Genomic DNA, 15,899 nt, shown 5'->3' on the forward strand with positions numbered 1-15,899 from the left:
AAAAAAAAAAAAAAAAAAAAAAAACAGACTAATACAAATTCTTACTGATATCTGTATTCTCTTTTAATCACAAAATAGAACATTTCCTAGAGAAGAAAATACTATTTCAAGACAATACTCCAAGAATGTTTCTAGTCATCCTAAAGTAATATTAACAATGACTTCTTTATGTAAAAAAACCCCTTTCTCAAACTCATAAACTATGTAAATATGTATGATAAATATTACCTTCTGTGCTACAATAATAGATAATAAAATATATAATCAATAATAATACAAAAAGGTCAAGAATGCATCAGAAAACTTCTTTAGTGACAGATGCTATCTGAGGAGTTTTTTTATAAAGAGCCCACTAAAAGTAAGAGACACGGCCAGGCGAGGTGGCTCATACCTGTAATCCCAGCACTTTGGGAGGCTGAGGTGGGCAGATCACTTGAGGTCAGGAGTTCAAGACCAGCCTGGCCAACACAGTGAAATCCTGTTTCTACTAAAAATACAAAAATTAGCCAGGCGTGGTGGCAGGCACCTGTAATCCCAGCTACTTGGGAGGCTGAGACATGAGAATTGCTTGAACCAGGGAGTCGGTGGTTGCAGTGTGCCGAGATTGCGCCACTGCACTCCAGCCTGGGTGACAGAGCGAGACTCAGTCTCAAAAAAAAGTAACAGACGCACGCACATATTTTTTTTCAAAAAAATTGTTAAGAAAGTCTCTGCAAGATACAGCCATCTCAGAAATGACTTAAAAATTATAGAATTTATTGATTAAATCAGAATCGTTGCAACAAAGCTGCCAAACTAACCATGAGAGCATATTTGTACCAGAACTTTGAGAAACACTTCTTGGCTAGAAGAATTCATAATCATCAAAATCCCTCTATCTTGTGTAACCATATATAAAAGTAAGTTTCAAAATGTCTTCCCAAAGTTTGAACTCTCTCGTTTCTTTATAAATAACCACAGAACTGGCCTAATTTCAATTAATTAACAAATATGTGATCTAGACTGGGTGCAGTAGCTCATACCCATAATCCCAGCACTTTGGGAGGCTGAGGCAGGCAGATCACATGAGGTCAGGAGTTCGAGACTAGCCTGGCCAACAGAGTGAAACACCATCTCTACTAAAAATACAAAAATTAGCCAGGCGTAATGGCAGGTGCCTGTAATCCCAGCTACTTGGGAGGCTGAGGTAGGAGAATCTCTTAAACCCAGAAGATGGAGGCTGCAGTGAGCCAAGATTGAGTCACTGCACTCCAGCCTCAGCGACTGATCAAGACTTCGTCTCAAAAAAAAAAAAAAAAAAAGAAGAAGAAGAAGAAAGAAGGAAATATCCTTAAAGAAGGGATAATGGTTAGTTAGGAGAATAGCAAAACAGCCTCAGACAGTGGTGATAAAGGACTGGTTCAAGGAGAACAAGAGATAAGGAGGCAGAAAAGAAATGAATAGAATAGGCTATGTTAGCATACAAAAACCCAAAGGATTTAATGAGACTGAATTTAAGCAATGAAAGAACAGAAAGAGACAACAATTTTACAACAGGGAAATTAACAGTGAGTTTAGGGTAAAAGTAAAGAGGTACACAAAGTAAGTGGGTTGAGGAGCTGTAAGCAGAGAACATCCTAGCTTTAATGCATTTAATACACATATCCAGAATTTTGCAATCAGAACACCTAGAAACTATTTTTATTTTGGCATGTGTGTAAATTTTTGTATCATTAGGGAAAATACTCTTATTTTTAATTCTATACAAGGTAAAGGGCACATTGTAGTCTTTCAAAGCTTCAGTACCTTTGAAGGTTTAAACAGATCCTGCAAGGTTGCTTTAGTGTTTGTACCTTTGCCAAGTCCAAGATTATAGGAGGTGAATGGGTTTGTGGCATAAATCACAGGTATCCTAATCCAAGGAACTTCACAGCGAAGAAGAGGGGTAAAAAAGAACAACTTTGCCTCCACATAAATAAACTCCTGATATCTTCAACTAGTGCAAGGGAGAAAATAAATACCCCACAAGGAAGAAATCTTAAGATTCATAGCTGGAAAGAAAAGAAGGATAATCCCCCTGGTCATTAAGTCCAAGGCAGCTCAACTTTACTGTGCATAAACTCAAGCCTAGGGTTAAACTGGCTGGGTGTGGTGGCTCATGCCTGTAATTGCAGCACTTTGGGGTGGGCAGATCACTTGAGGTCAGGAGTTCAAGACCAGCCTGGCCAACATGGTGAAACCTTATCTCTACTAAAAATACAAAAAAAAAATTAGCCAGGTGTCATGGCACGCACCTGTAATCCCAGCTACTTGGGAGGCTGAGATGGGAGAATCACTTGAACTTGGGAGGCAAAGGCTGCAGTGAGCTGAGATTGCGCCACTACACTCCAGCCTGGGTGACAGAGTGAGACTCTATCCCAAAAAAAAAAAAAAAAAAATTAAGAAAAAGTTTTGTAAGCTAACTCTTGCAGAGAACATGTTCAGGCTAATGTTTAGGATAATCAGAGGAGTCAGTGGAAGAAGGGAAGGCCTGAAGATGACTAATAGATTTTAGTCATAGCAGGAGCATGTGCTCATTTCTCTGATTAGATCACATTTCACAAAACACACTAGATTACAATTTCAAAAAGAATTCCAAGCTGTGTGATAAGCAGAACCTATTATAAGCAGTAAGGAATAACACATTTTTCTCTATTCAAAAAACCCCTCTAAATTATATTACCATGGTGGCTTAAAGAGACATATTCTTGTTTTGTAATAACTACAGGACCAATTCTATACCAACAGTTCATTTTCAATTACAACTTACAGTCTTACACATTTGTCATCTTTTATGAACAGCATGATGAGATCGAGAGGATAATCTGCTGCTCTTAACACTGAGCTGCCTCCAATATTCTAAATACCATACTACAAAGCTTCCACATCACTGCATCAGGATATAAGTATAGATACCAAAACCTCAAGTATGGTTCTGCTTCATATTATTTTGAACCTTTTTTTTGTCATTAGGTTTCATTTATTATCCAATTTGAGTTTCTTTATCTATTAAAAGGAACATTTAACCCATTTATCTTTATTACTAATATTGATATGTTTGGTCTTCCCTCTCTTATCTTGACTTTTAGATTTATTTTATTTGCTCCTGGTTTCCTAGTGATTTAGATAGTATACAACCTATTTAAATTTCATTAGAGATACTTCTAACAATCTAATCATTTTTAATGTCCCTCCCCCACCAAAACGTCCCATTATGCCCCCTATTTAAAACTTCTAACAATTATATTTTTCAAATTCTCTTATTTCACTAAATTCAGTGAATGTTAGGGGGTAGGCTGCAGACTCCAAATACAATTATACTTTTCTTTATATAAATACAAATATTTAGACTTAACTCTTTTATTGATTTCCTTACCCATGGCCAATCCTTATTTATTGCAACATCAAAACATATTTTTACTTAAACTTTCCAATGAGCAATACATTCACATGAGTCAAAATTCAAAAGGTCTACAACTAAGTTTCTTTCCCCTCAAGCCACCCAGTTTCCATCCTAGAAGCAACCGATGTTACCAGTTTCTGCTACATTATTGCAGAAAAACTATGTATTGAATCATCCTTGCTTCCTTTTCTGAAACAACCCCACTATGGCTGAAGTATTACTCTTTCATGCTGTTGGAAATCCTTATGCTAATATTTTTTAAAGACTTTTTAGGCCAGGCATGGTGGCTCATGTCTGTAATCCCAGCACTTTGGGAGGCTGAGGTGGGCAGATCACAAGGTCAGGAGATCGAGACCATCCTGGCCCATACGGTAAAACCCCGTCTCTACTAAAAATACAAAAAGCTAGCCAGGCGTGGTGGCGGGCACCTGTAGTCCCAGCTACTCGGGAGGCTGAGGCAGAAGAATGGCGTGAATCCAGGAGGCGGAGCTTGCAGTGAGCCAAGATCGTGCCACTGCACTCTAGCCAGGGTGACAGAGTGAGACTCTGTCTCAAAAAAAAAAAACAAAAAAAGATTTTTTGTACTGACATTTATAGTGAGAATATTATACTTATAAAAAGTTATATTTGCTTTATAAATTTACTCTGAATGGTTCCCTCTTTATAATCTGAAAGTTTAGAGAGCTTTGAAACTAATCATCAATCTTTTAAAGATCTTAAATAATTTGCCTGTAAAATCCTCTGGCCCTCAGGCTTTTAGAGACGTAACTCTTATGCAACTTTCTCTATTATGTTAGTTTTCAGGGCTCTTTCACATTCTTAACAATTATTGACAACCCAAATAACTAACTTTATATGGGTTATAGCTATCAATATTTACCATAGAAATTAAATATTTACCATAGAAATTACATTTTTAATATTTAAATATTTAGTTAATTTAAAAATATATAAAACAAAATTTGAAAACATTTAATGGCTAAATATTGTTTAAATTTATTTTTAAAAAATTTATTGCTATAAAGCCGTAACATGTTAACATAAATGACATTTTTATTAAAAATAACTATATCTTCCAAAATGGAGAAAAATTTAAGGAGAAATGTCCGGCTGTTTCTCGTATCTGCTAATACACTGAATGTACTGAGACATCACACATTATGCAGCCTTGGAAAATTCCACTGTATCCTTGAGAGAGAATAAAAGCAAAAAAGGCAAATAACATCTTAGTATTACTATGAAAATAGTTTTAACCTCACAGACCCCCAAAAGGGTCTTGAGGATCCCAGACCGCACTGTGAGTACTGCTGGATTAATTTATGATTTCTACATTCAGTTCTAATAAACTGCAATTTTTAAGAAAATTTTCTGGATCATACAAGTGTTCAAATATATTTTTGGGATCAAGCAAAAGAGTCCATTTCGATTCTTTTATTTTCTCTTTATCTGTGGTGTTTTCCCCTCTTATTTTTTGAGTATGCATGTTAGCTCCATTCAGTCTTTAAGTTAGTGAGCAATTTATCTGTTTTATTGCAAACAACAACTTTAGTTACAGAGTTCTACTTTTATTTCAGTTTACTAGTTCATTGATCGCTGTTTTTTATCTTTAACAACTACTTTATCTTTTCTTAGGTGTATTTTGATATTATCTTTCTAACTTCTTGAGTTGGACTACTTAGTTGACTTATTTCATTCTTTCTTATTTATGAATGTAAGTATTTTTTAAGGCTATGAATTTTCCTGTAAGCACTGCATTAGCTGAATTTCATAGATTTTCCTATATAATCTTTAATTATCATCTTTTTATGGTCTACCTCTTTGACCCAAGAAGTACTTATTTCAGAATTTGGAAAAATTCCAGGTGGCCAGGCCTTTTTGTTCTCGAGCTTTGCTATTGATTTCTAGTTTCAGTGATCCCACTTCCTCTGTCAGTTGCCTCTCTTATTTCTTCCCTTTTCTTTGAGATGAAGTCTCGCTCTATAGCCCAGGCCGGAATGAAGTGGTGTGATCTTGGCTAACTGCAACCTCCACCTCCCGAGTTCAAGTGATTCTCCTGCCTCAGCCTCCCGAGTGGCTGGGATCACAGGCACGCACCACTGCACCTGGCTAATTTTTACTATTTTTAGTAGAAATGGGGTTTCATCATGTTGGCCAGGCTGGTCTTAAACTCCTGACCTCAGGTGATCCACCCGCTTCGGCCTCTCAAAGTGCTAGATTACAGGCATGAGCCACCATGCCCAGCCTCTTCCATTTTCTTTGCAGCAAAACTCTCTAAAAGAGTTGTTTGTACTTGCTGTATCTAATTCCCATCTTTCTGTTCTTTCTTAAATTCACTTTAACTTCAGGCTTCCTCTACCAACATGTCCACATTGCTAAATCAATGTTATTGATTTAGCATTCCTCACCTTACCTGAATTATCAGACTAATCTGGCAAAGTTAATCAACCAAAATTTGATTTTTTTAATGCATGGTGTGAACAGGGTCCAAGATTCATTTTTTTTCTCTATATGGGTATCCACTTGATTTAGTGAAATCGCTATTCCTACCCACTGCATTATTTATCTTCTACCTAATGCATTACCACACTTGTCACAAATCAAATATCCATATATGTGTAGGTTATTTCTAGATTCTATAGTTTGCCTTTATTCTATTTGTCAGTCCTTGAATTAATATCACCTTGACTTGATTATTACTGTTTATAATAAGTTTGATATCTATGGATGTATATTCCATAATTTCGTTCTTCTTCTTCCTAACTGTCTTGGCTATTCTTGGCTTTTTCAACTTTCGTATAAGTTTTAAAATCAGCTTGTTGATTTTATTGAAAAAAAAACTGCTGGGATTTTTCATTGTGATTTCACTAAACCTATACAGATCAATTTAGGAAAGAAGAAAAACTGACATCTTCATTGAATCCTCCAATCCATAAACAACAGTATATATACTTCTATTTAAGTTATCTTTAATTTTTCTATGTAATGACTTATAGTTTTCTATGTAGAGTTACACATATCTTTAGTTAGATTTATCCCTACATATTTGATGTTTTTTGACGCAAATTCAAATCATATATTATGTTAATTTTGTCACTGTTACTTTACAGAAATACCACTACGTACTGAAAGGAAAACTGCTAAATTCACTTATTAATCCTAACAATTTTCTAAGTACATAAGTATGTCATCCATAAAAATGATACTTTTTCTTTTCTAGTCCTTATACTTTTCATTTATTTTTCTTGCATTATTATACCGGATAGAACAACCAGCCGGTCCCTCCATTCGGGGTCCCTGACTTCCCACAACAATACTGAATAGGAAAGATGATGAAAGATATTCTTGATTTCTCATCTCACAAAGAATGTTTTAATATTGCACTATTAAATATGATGTTTGCTGTGGGTTTTGTAGCTAATGTTTCAAACTCTGCAAGTTTTTCTCTGTTCCTAGCTTGCTCAGAATTTTAAGAAAGAACAAATACTGAATTTTATCAAATGCTTTTCTTTTTTTTTTTTTTTTTTTTTTTAGACAGTGTTTTGTTCTTGTCGCCCAGGCTAGAGTGCAATGGCTCGAGCCCAGCTAAGTGCAACCTCTGTCTCCCGGGTTCAAGTGATTCTCCTGCCTCAGCCTCCCGAGTAGCTGGGATTACAGGCATGCATCACCATGCCTGGCTAATTTTATATTTTTAGTAGAGACAGGGTTTCTCCATGTTGGTCAGGCTGGTCTCGAACTCCCGACCTCAGATGATCCACCCACCTCAGCCTCCCAAAGCACCTCCCAAAGGATTACAGGCGTGAGCCACTGCGACTGGCCCTATCAAATGCTCTTCTTAGCATTTGGTCATCTTGGCTTTTAGCACTGCCATTTCAGCATTAACATATTAACCTATCCATAACTTTTCTCCTTTATTTTATTAATATAGTGAATTACACTGATTGATTTTTCACTGTTAAACCAACCTTATATCCTGGAAAAATATGAATTGGGTCAAAATATATTAATTATCCCTTTGTGTTATAGATATAATTTGATAATATGTTATTTAGGACGTTTCCTCCATATTCATGAGCGATTTGGCTGTTATTTTTTGTTTGTAATCTAGTGTGTTTTGTGAAATGTGATCTAATCAAAGAAATGAGCACATGCTCCTGCTATGACTAAAATCTATTAGTCAAGGATATGGATGACAACCACATCCTTGTCATGTTGTAGTATCAAGATTACACGCTAGCCTTACGTAACAAATTGTGAAGTGTGTCCTTTTCAGAGTTTGTGGATTACATTTTTAGTTTGACAGTTTATTTTTTTCTAGCACATCAGAGCTATGTTTCCTTTGTCTTCTACCTTTTTAGTTTCTGTGGAAAATGAAACAATCCGTTTCTGGCAACCTCATAATTGCTCCTTTGAAAGTAATATTCCACTACCCCTCATTACTTTTAATTCTTTCTCTTTGATTTTGGTTTTCATAGTTATACTATGGTACACTTAGGTGTGATGTTCTTTTAATGTTACTCTGCTTGAGATTTATAATACTTCCTGAATCTGTGCCTTAATGTCTTCTATCAACTTCTAGAGATTTCTCAGCCATTGCTTCTTTAAAGACTGCTCCTGCTACACTTACCCTCTCCTCTCCTTCTAGGACCTTAATTACTTTTTCAAAACATTTGTGCCAGATTACAGATGGGAGATTAAAAAGGTTTTGACCTTGCATCCCTTTGACAACCAGGGTGGAGGGAGGGCTGTGTCTTCTCTCCGCGACTCTGAGCAAGCTGTGTGACACGGCTAATCAACAGAATATGGAAATGTGATGTTATGCCAGGGTCTGGGCCCACATCTTCAGACACTATGAGTCCTCACACTTCCTCTTTCTTGAAATGTTTGCTCTGGCAGAAAGTAGCTGCCATGTAATTAGTCCAATTACCCCTAAGACTTCCCTGAGACTGCCATTTATGGAGACAGAAAAATGTTGGCACCTAAGAGTGCAGAAGCCATCTTGGAGGTTCCAGCCCTGGGAGATGACATGAGATGGACCAAGACCCGGGACATAAGGCTCCAGTGCCACTATCCCAGCCATTTTTAAGCTGTCTGAACCATTCCAATCACAGACCAAGACACTGTAGAGCACAGGCAAGCCAAACCTGATACACCCTGACTGAATTCCTGATTCTCAGAATCATGAGCATTAAAAATAGTTGTTTTATGCCAATAAGTTTTGGGGTCATTTGTTACTGGAAAGTTAATCCTCCTTGGAGGCCCCGAGGGTCCCTACACATTCTTACTGATGTCTCAAGAACACAAAGCCCTGACTACTCTTTGCCTAGGACATATCCCAGGGCTCTGTTTGCAGCTAGCAAACTTAAGGGATGAGTTACATCTCTGTCCAGCAGGTGGCTAGAAACACGAGTCACAGATCACCTTAATGTATTCAGTGAGTGAGATATTTCAAAGTTGGGATTTATTTCTAAGGCATAGCACTTTAGGATTCCAAACGAAGCCTGAATGGCTTACCAGCACCAACCTTCCAGCCTTGCTGGGCTCTAAACACCTGTTTTTGTTTCTCTATCCCTAAGTGTCCATAAAAAGCTCTGCTCATCTTCTAATTCACCTTTCCCAGAATCAGTACTTGCTACTAAGAAGAATAGTAGCCTGAAGTGCTGGGCTTATCTCTCTGCCTCAATAGCATTCAGATACATTTGAATACATACATGTCTTTTATATTTTGAATAATTTTTCTCATTTTTTAGATCATCAATCCAAATTACTTTAGCCAACATTACTGAAAGTGGAACTCCTCCACAAACAGATTTAATATGTTTAATACTTAAGGCATTTAGAAGTTCTGTTTTTTCCCCTTTCCCTCCACTATAGGCTAAATCCACATAGAATGTTTGTTTTTGAAACAGGCACTCGACCAGGCATCTTTAAAGGTGATACGCATTTTCAAATAAACCGAAAAGATAACACTTTGCTAATCTAGTGAAACATCTTCATAAAATATCATTTGCACAAAAACATTTTATTTGAAGTAGCAAAGACATCTGGAATACAACAACTTAAAAAAAATCTTTTTAAAGAAATAAAGTAATAAATCAGAGGAGAAGAGAAAAGCTATATCAACTTTCATATTTTAGTATCTTCCTCTTCTAATTGTCTCTTAAGTATTTACTAAGATTACCTAGAAATAGTGTCATTTACATACATGACTTGGGTTTTAAAAACATTCCAAACATAATAGATTTTTTTTTCTGGTATTCTTTTTCTCTTGGAAAACTATGTAATTTTATTAAAATTTGTAGTGAAAGTCTGAGAGAAACATCATGTCTACCAACACTTACAGTGGAAAATACGAAAATCAATATACGGGTGAGAACCTCTTCTTTCTGATTCAAATCCTGCTCGGCTCCTTACACGTACATCTCCTGGACAGAATCAAGAATAAAACATAAGTTTAGAAGGTTATCGCTCGGGAAGAAGCTTCCATAAGCAACAAAGGTCCATGTGGTATCATATTCGTAAGTGACAGCCCACTAATGATATATGTGGAACAGGTAGTTAGGAGCTGATTTATTTGAAAGAGTTCACAAAATTTCAGTAATGAACAGTAAGGCTGAATGAGGAGGACTTTTTAAAATCTACCCCTACAATAATTATTATAATCTATATTTTAATAAGTTAGCCTTTTGAAATAGGATTCAAGTATATGATAAGATGACCTAACATGTTACTCATATGGGCAACATTTTTTTTTTTTTTTAAAAAGGCCATTGGGAAACAGTATCTGTTTTACAGGAGGTTGAAAATCCTCAGCACAAAACTTGAGCCGACTGTGCCTAGCACTATAGTATGGGCTAAAAGGGATATGAAAAATGGAAAATATATTACTTATTTTCAAGCAGTTTGCAATTTCATAAATGTGTAAAAACTTAAAATGTTAAAGATTTTGTTTTAAAGTCAACCTGATTAATCACTCTTTTCTCACTGACAGCAGGTACACCCAAGGCCTTTAGCTGAGTCTTAAACTTTGGTCTTTGTAAGCTCAGTGTGGTTCCTACATGTGCCCACATTACTTCCACATTTATTTTTCTATACAGCAACATAACCATAGCAACCATGGTCTAGACGCTCTTTTTTGTGTTTTGCAGGCATTATTTTATTTTCTTCTCTCGTCAACCTTCAGAGATAGGAATCTTAATCCTCATTTTACAGATTCAAAAACTTGACTTTGAGAAGTTAAATAGCATGCTCCATGCCACAAAGCTAGTACAAAGGGTGAGTCAGGATTTAAACCCAGCTCCGTGAGTTCCAAAGACAGCACTTTTCCCAGTACACTTTTATAGCCTCCAAGTTCATAACCTTTAAATCTTCAGCCTCTATTCCTGTGCTCTCGCAATTTGGCTTGCTTAGAGGGCACTCCTGCTTACTCTGTTTCTCTCAGTAAGACTATCACTTCCTCCAAGGCTCACTTCATCGACTATAATTCCATCCCACAATGACTAGTCACCTGTCCTGTGGCCATTCCTTCACGCTGCAACAAACGTTAACAAGTCAAGCACTGGAAATACAGCAGAGGGCAAAATACATAAAGTCCCTTCACTGTCCTCATGAAGCTTATCTTTTTGTGTGATGACACAAATAATAAATACGAAATTTCAGTGGAAGATGATGAGTTACATGGACAAAACTAAAGGTAAGAGGAATAGCAAGAGAGGAGCAGGGGAGGGTGACTCATTAGTGCAGTCAGAGAAGGCCTCACTGAAAAGGAGGTGTCTGGGCAGGGACCTGAAGGAAGCGAGGCAGGAGCCAGGGAGGAAGAGGCTTCCAGGCATGAGGAAGAGAGAGCGTAAAACTCCCCGAGACAGAAGCATGCTTGGCACGGTCAAGGGCAAGCCAAGAGGCCGGCGCAGCAGGAGCAAGGTGAGTGAGGGGAACCGGTGGGGGTGGGGTGGAGAGGCAGTGGGGTCAGATCATGCTAGATATTTGCGGCCATCAAAGACTTATGAATAGAAAGTCAGATTATGTCTGAAAAGGTTCCCTCTAGGTGTGATGAGAACAGAGTCAGTCAGGGAACACAGGTAGACACAGGGCCTCCAGTTAAGGAGTAAGTAATAAATGTGGTGGTAACAGCATTGGTGTGGTGAGATTTGAGTGTATTTAAAGGTATCAACCAGTAGGATCTGCTGATGAATTCAATATGGAGTGTGTAAGAAATAGGAAGTAAAAAATTGACTCTGAGGTTTCTGACCTGATGACAGGAAGAATGGAGTTATATTTACTGAGATGGCAAAAGACTGCAGAACAGACAGACATGGGGAACACAAATGTTTTGCTTTAGACATGTTAAGTTTGAGATATCCATAACATTTACATGGAGATGTTTTACAAAGTTAAAGAAAATATGAATGCAAAGCTCTGTCTTAAGGACAGCGGAATCCTGAACATGTTTATTAGAGAAAGATGGAGACAGCAAGGAGAAAAAGGCTGTGCATTCATGGGGGGAAAATATGTACTGGAATAGAAAAGAACTGAGGCAGGTAAGATACACAAGATAAAATAAAGAGGACAAAAAGGAATAGGAGTTAAAACAGAACCTTGGGGAACATTTCAGCTTAAAAGTATGAAAAGGAATTAGTGAAGGTGGCAAAGGAGAAAACAAAAGTAGGTGAAGAATAAGGATAGATCAGTATCAGAAAGTTGAGGGAGGAATTCTGAGCTGAGGAGGAGTCGTAGGAGAGTCTTCTAACAAAAAACGAATAAATGTGCCTGTTGGAATCTTAATATGCATGTTTAATACTATGAGTTGAAGTGCAAGAATGAAGGAGACATGGATGAAGACAGAAATCTGGCACAGAGAAAAAGAAAATTAGAAATATATATGCACATATCTAAATTCATTTCACCTTCTGGAATTGACTAATACATAAAAAATTTAAGCACCAGAACTAGAAGTCAAATGGTCTTCCTTGCCAGCCAGCTGAGAACAAAATACATCTAGTCACAGGATGATCTGAGCAGGTATTTCATGGCCTCACCTTTGTCCATGCTGGCATTCATCTATTTGGTATTTAGCCACTGTACAAATCTAACACTATTTTCTATGAAGAATGTTCAAGATGCAATTTGAAACTGTGTACTAATGACAGTGTCCCAGTTATTAGGCCAAAGATTTCTCAATTATCTGTAACTCTAAAATGCTTCTCTTGATTCACATCACATTCAATATTTGTTTCTAGACTCTAAACTCCATGAATAGGTTATTTCTGCTACAAACAGCAATGAAAAGCTACCTAATGAAAGATACCTCAAGCTCAAATAACAACAGATAATAACAAAATTAACTGATATTGGTATAAAATAAATAATGCTTACCTAGCATACGAATGTATAATGCAGTCTGATCAGAACTGTCATAGGAAATAGCTCCACGCCTCTAGAAAAAAAAAATATGCATTATAATACATGACAATTAAATATGATATAAAATTCAACTCAACAAACATGTATTCATCATTTATTATTTGTGAAGCACTGTGCAAGAGAAGCTGGATATACAAAATGAAATTAGATATGGTACCTGTTCTTGAAATCTCTGGGGAATGGGGACAACAAATAATTCTAATACAGTATGGTTAAGAACTACCATAAAAATGGATACAAAGAGAGACACATGCAGCCTCTCTTTGGAAATTTAATCTGTTTGAGTAAGTCGGTAAAGGTTTTGGGGTGACATCTGTGTTGACTCAAAAGGGATCAATAGGAGTTGCCAAATATTAATAGAAAAGAAAGGAAAGGACAATCCACTGGCTTTCCTGCTGCATCTCTTTGGATCCCAGTCCACGCTTCATATAAGAGCAAAAGTAAGCACTTCAGCTGCTGCTCAAACTCCTCCAAAGGCTCCCCATCACACTTGGGGCTCCCCAAGCTTAACTTTCGAGAGTCCTCTGTGACCTGCCTACCTCTGTGCCCTCTTGTACTGTGGCCTCCCCCACTGCTAGGAGACAGCCAAGCTGGCCTCCTTGCTTTTCCTCATCTACACCAAATATACAGCCTTTCCAATTGCTGTTCCCTCGTCCTGGATCACTGCTTCACTATTCCCTTCTTACCTTGCAGCTTCTAGACAAAGCGTCATCTCTTCAGAGAGAGATTACCTGACTATGAAATCTATAGCCACCTAGAAGCCACCCTCTTCCAAAGCTCCCTACGTCAGTCCTCTGTGTAGCATGCGGCTGAAGTTGTCTTGTCTGCATGTTACTAAAAGCTCCACAAGAGCAGAAACTTTGTCTATCTTAGTCATCACTGCATCCCTGGTCTCTAAAACAGGATCTATTATTTAGTAAGTTCTAAATAAAAATTTGGTAAATGAATGACTAAATGGACTTACTACAAATAAATAATAACTAATAAATATATTGATGAACAAATTAGTGACTAACAGAATGGATATAAGTGAGGATAGATTTAAAAATGAGGAAGATAAAATTGACCAAACCACAGTTTAGACATAGAATCTAAGTTCTGTGGAGGCAGGGTCTTCAGTCACTGCTATTTTCCCAGATCTAGGATAAATCCCAACATTTAGAACAGTCCCTAGCATGTCAAAAGTGATCAGTAAAATCAGTTGAATTAACAAGCAAAAAAAAAAAAATAATAATGTTTAAGTAGTAATAGGCCAGGCATGGTGGCACACACCCGTAATCCCAGCTACTTGGGAGGCTGAGGCAGGAGGATCCCTTGAGCCTAGGAGTTGGAGGCTGCAGTGAGCTATGATGGTACCACTGCACTTCAGCTTGAGAGACAGAGTGAGACCCTGTCTCAAAAAAAAAGGGGGAGGGTGGGAAATGGACTAGCACTATGGGATATGAACAAAATAGTGTGACATTGCAAAGAAACAGAGAAAATAATCAATAGAGACTCTAGAAGCAAATCCAAGAGTACACAGTGATTCTGTATATGATAAATACAGGACTTAGAATCTGTGGAGGAAACATTGATTTTTAATAAATAATGTTAGATTAAGTGGTGCTATCTAGAAAAACATAAAGCTACATTACTACCTTCCTGCTCCAAAACATATTACACATGGAACAATGTTTAAATGTTAAAAATTAAAGCATGAAAGTATTAAAAGAAAACAGGACTATATTTGTAAAAGTCTTAAATAGGAAGGCCTTTCTAACTATCCTATAAAAATCCCTAAGTCAGGAAACACTGACAAATTTGGCCACTTAAAAGTTAAATTATGATGGTAAAAGATACCATTAACAAAGTAAAGGATAAACTTCAAACACAGAAACGTGAGTTCAACTGATACGACAAAGGGCTAATTTTCCTCTACTATCTCCCCACCAAAAAAAAATTTTAAGTGTCTTACAAATCTAGTTAGAAAAAGACTAAAGAGCTGTAGAAAAATAGGTAGGACATAAACATACTATTCACAAGGGAAAAATAAATAAATACAAAAAAATGCTTGACTTCATTAACAAAAGAAATACATATTAAAGCAATGAGATTGTATTTTTACATATCAGATTAATGATCGTGTTCCCTCACAAAATTCTGGCATGGGATTTACAACTCCTCAACACATACCTACAAATCTAAAAAAAAAAAAAAAAAAAAAAAAAAAAAAATCACATTTTTTACTCTCATCATATTGAAAATTTACTTAAAGCCCTCACTTGGATTTAGTGTGCAACAACTACCCAAAATATTAAGTTATTATATCCTTAATGCTTGACTTTTAAGAGAAAAATATCAATTAAAATCTTACATGATTTCACAAGTCCTTAAAAAAACACAGTTCATGAAATATAAGAGGAAAAAAAATTTCAAACAAAAATAAAATTCTAACTATCACCACTGGGTGTCTCCAAGGAGGCTGAGGGATACAGAGGTAGGAGAGGGGCTTTTCAATGTTTATCTTTGTACTTTTTGAGTCTTGCAGTGTGTGTAATTATCATATATTCACAAAATAAAATTAAAATTGAAAAGTAAAATAAAAATCTACTACAAAGAAAAGCATGATCTTAAATCCCAAGGGACCAAATCATATAGACTACACTCCTGGTATCATGCTTAAAGTGTCTTCCACTAATAGAATATCCTAAGGAAGCCTCCCGCAGTGTTTCATGTTATTTATTCTGGAGGAAACAGCCACTGTTAAAAGGCACCACTCACAGCGACTGTGAGAATCCCCTCCCCAACATATTTAGCTTACTAGATTACAGGTCTCTCCTCAACACCACCGATCTAGGGGTAAACCTAGTAGCCTAGGAAGGGCATATGTGGCAATAAATATTTCTATCAGCTAAAGCAAATTAATGACACTGCAGATACTATGTAATAACTTGTCATGACCTATCAATTTGATAGTGTCCAGTAACAACTCAGATAAATAACTTGTTAAAATAAATTTTAAGGTGTTATCTCCAACAGTTCTCTTTAGGAGGGGAGTTGACATTATTATTATGTTGTTTTT

General features: G+C 36.7%; 1 protein-coding gene across 1 annotated transcript in view; it reads right to left on the reverse strand.

The window, feature by feature from the left end:
- Nucleotides 1–15,899, reverse strand: part of PDE7A (phosphodiesterase 7A) — a 121,300-nt gene that overhangs the window by 51,794 nt on the left and 53,607 nt on the right. The window contains exons 3-4 of the mRNA XM_012000204.1: nt 12,791–12,851; nt 9,760–9,843 (exon numbers count right to left, since the gene is read on the reverse strand). Coding sequence (XP_011855594.1) covers nt 9,760–9,843; nt 12,791–12,851 — 145 coding nt within the window. The remainder of the gene's footprint in view (nt 1–9,759; nt 9,844–12,790; nt 12,852–15,899) is intronic.

The sequence above is a fragment of the Mandrillus leucophaeus genome, unplaced genomic scaffold (genome assembly GCF_000951045.1).
Source record: "Mandrillus leucophaeus isolate KB7577 unplaced genomic scaffold, Mleu.le_1.0 Scaffold621, whole genome shotgun sequence".
Lineage (NCBI taxonomy): Eukaryota > Metazoa > Chordata > Mammalia > Primates > Cercopithecidae > Mandrillus > Mandrillus leucophaeus.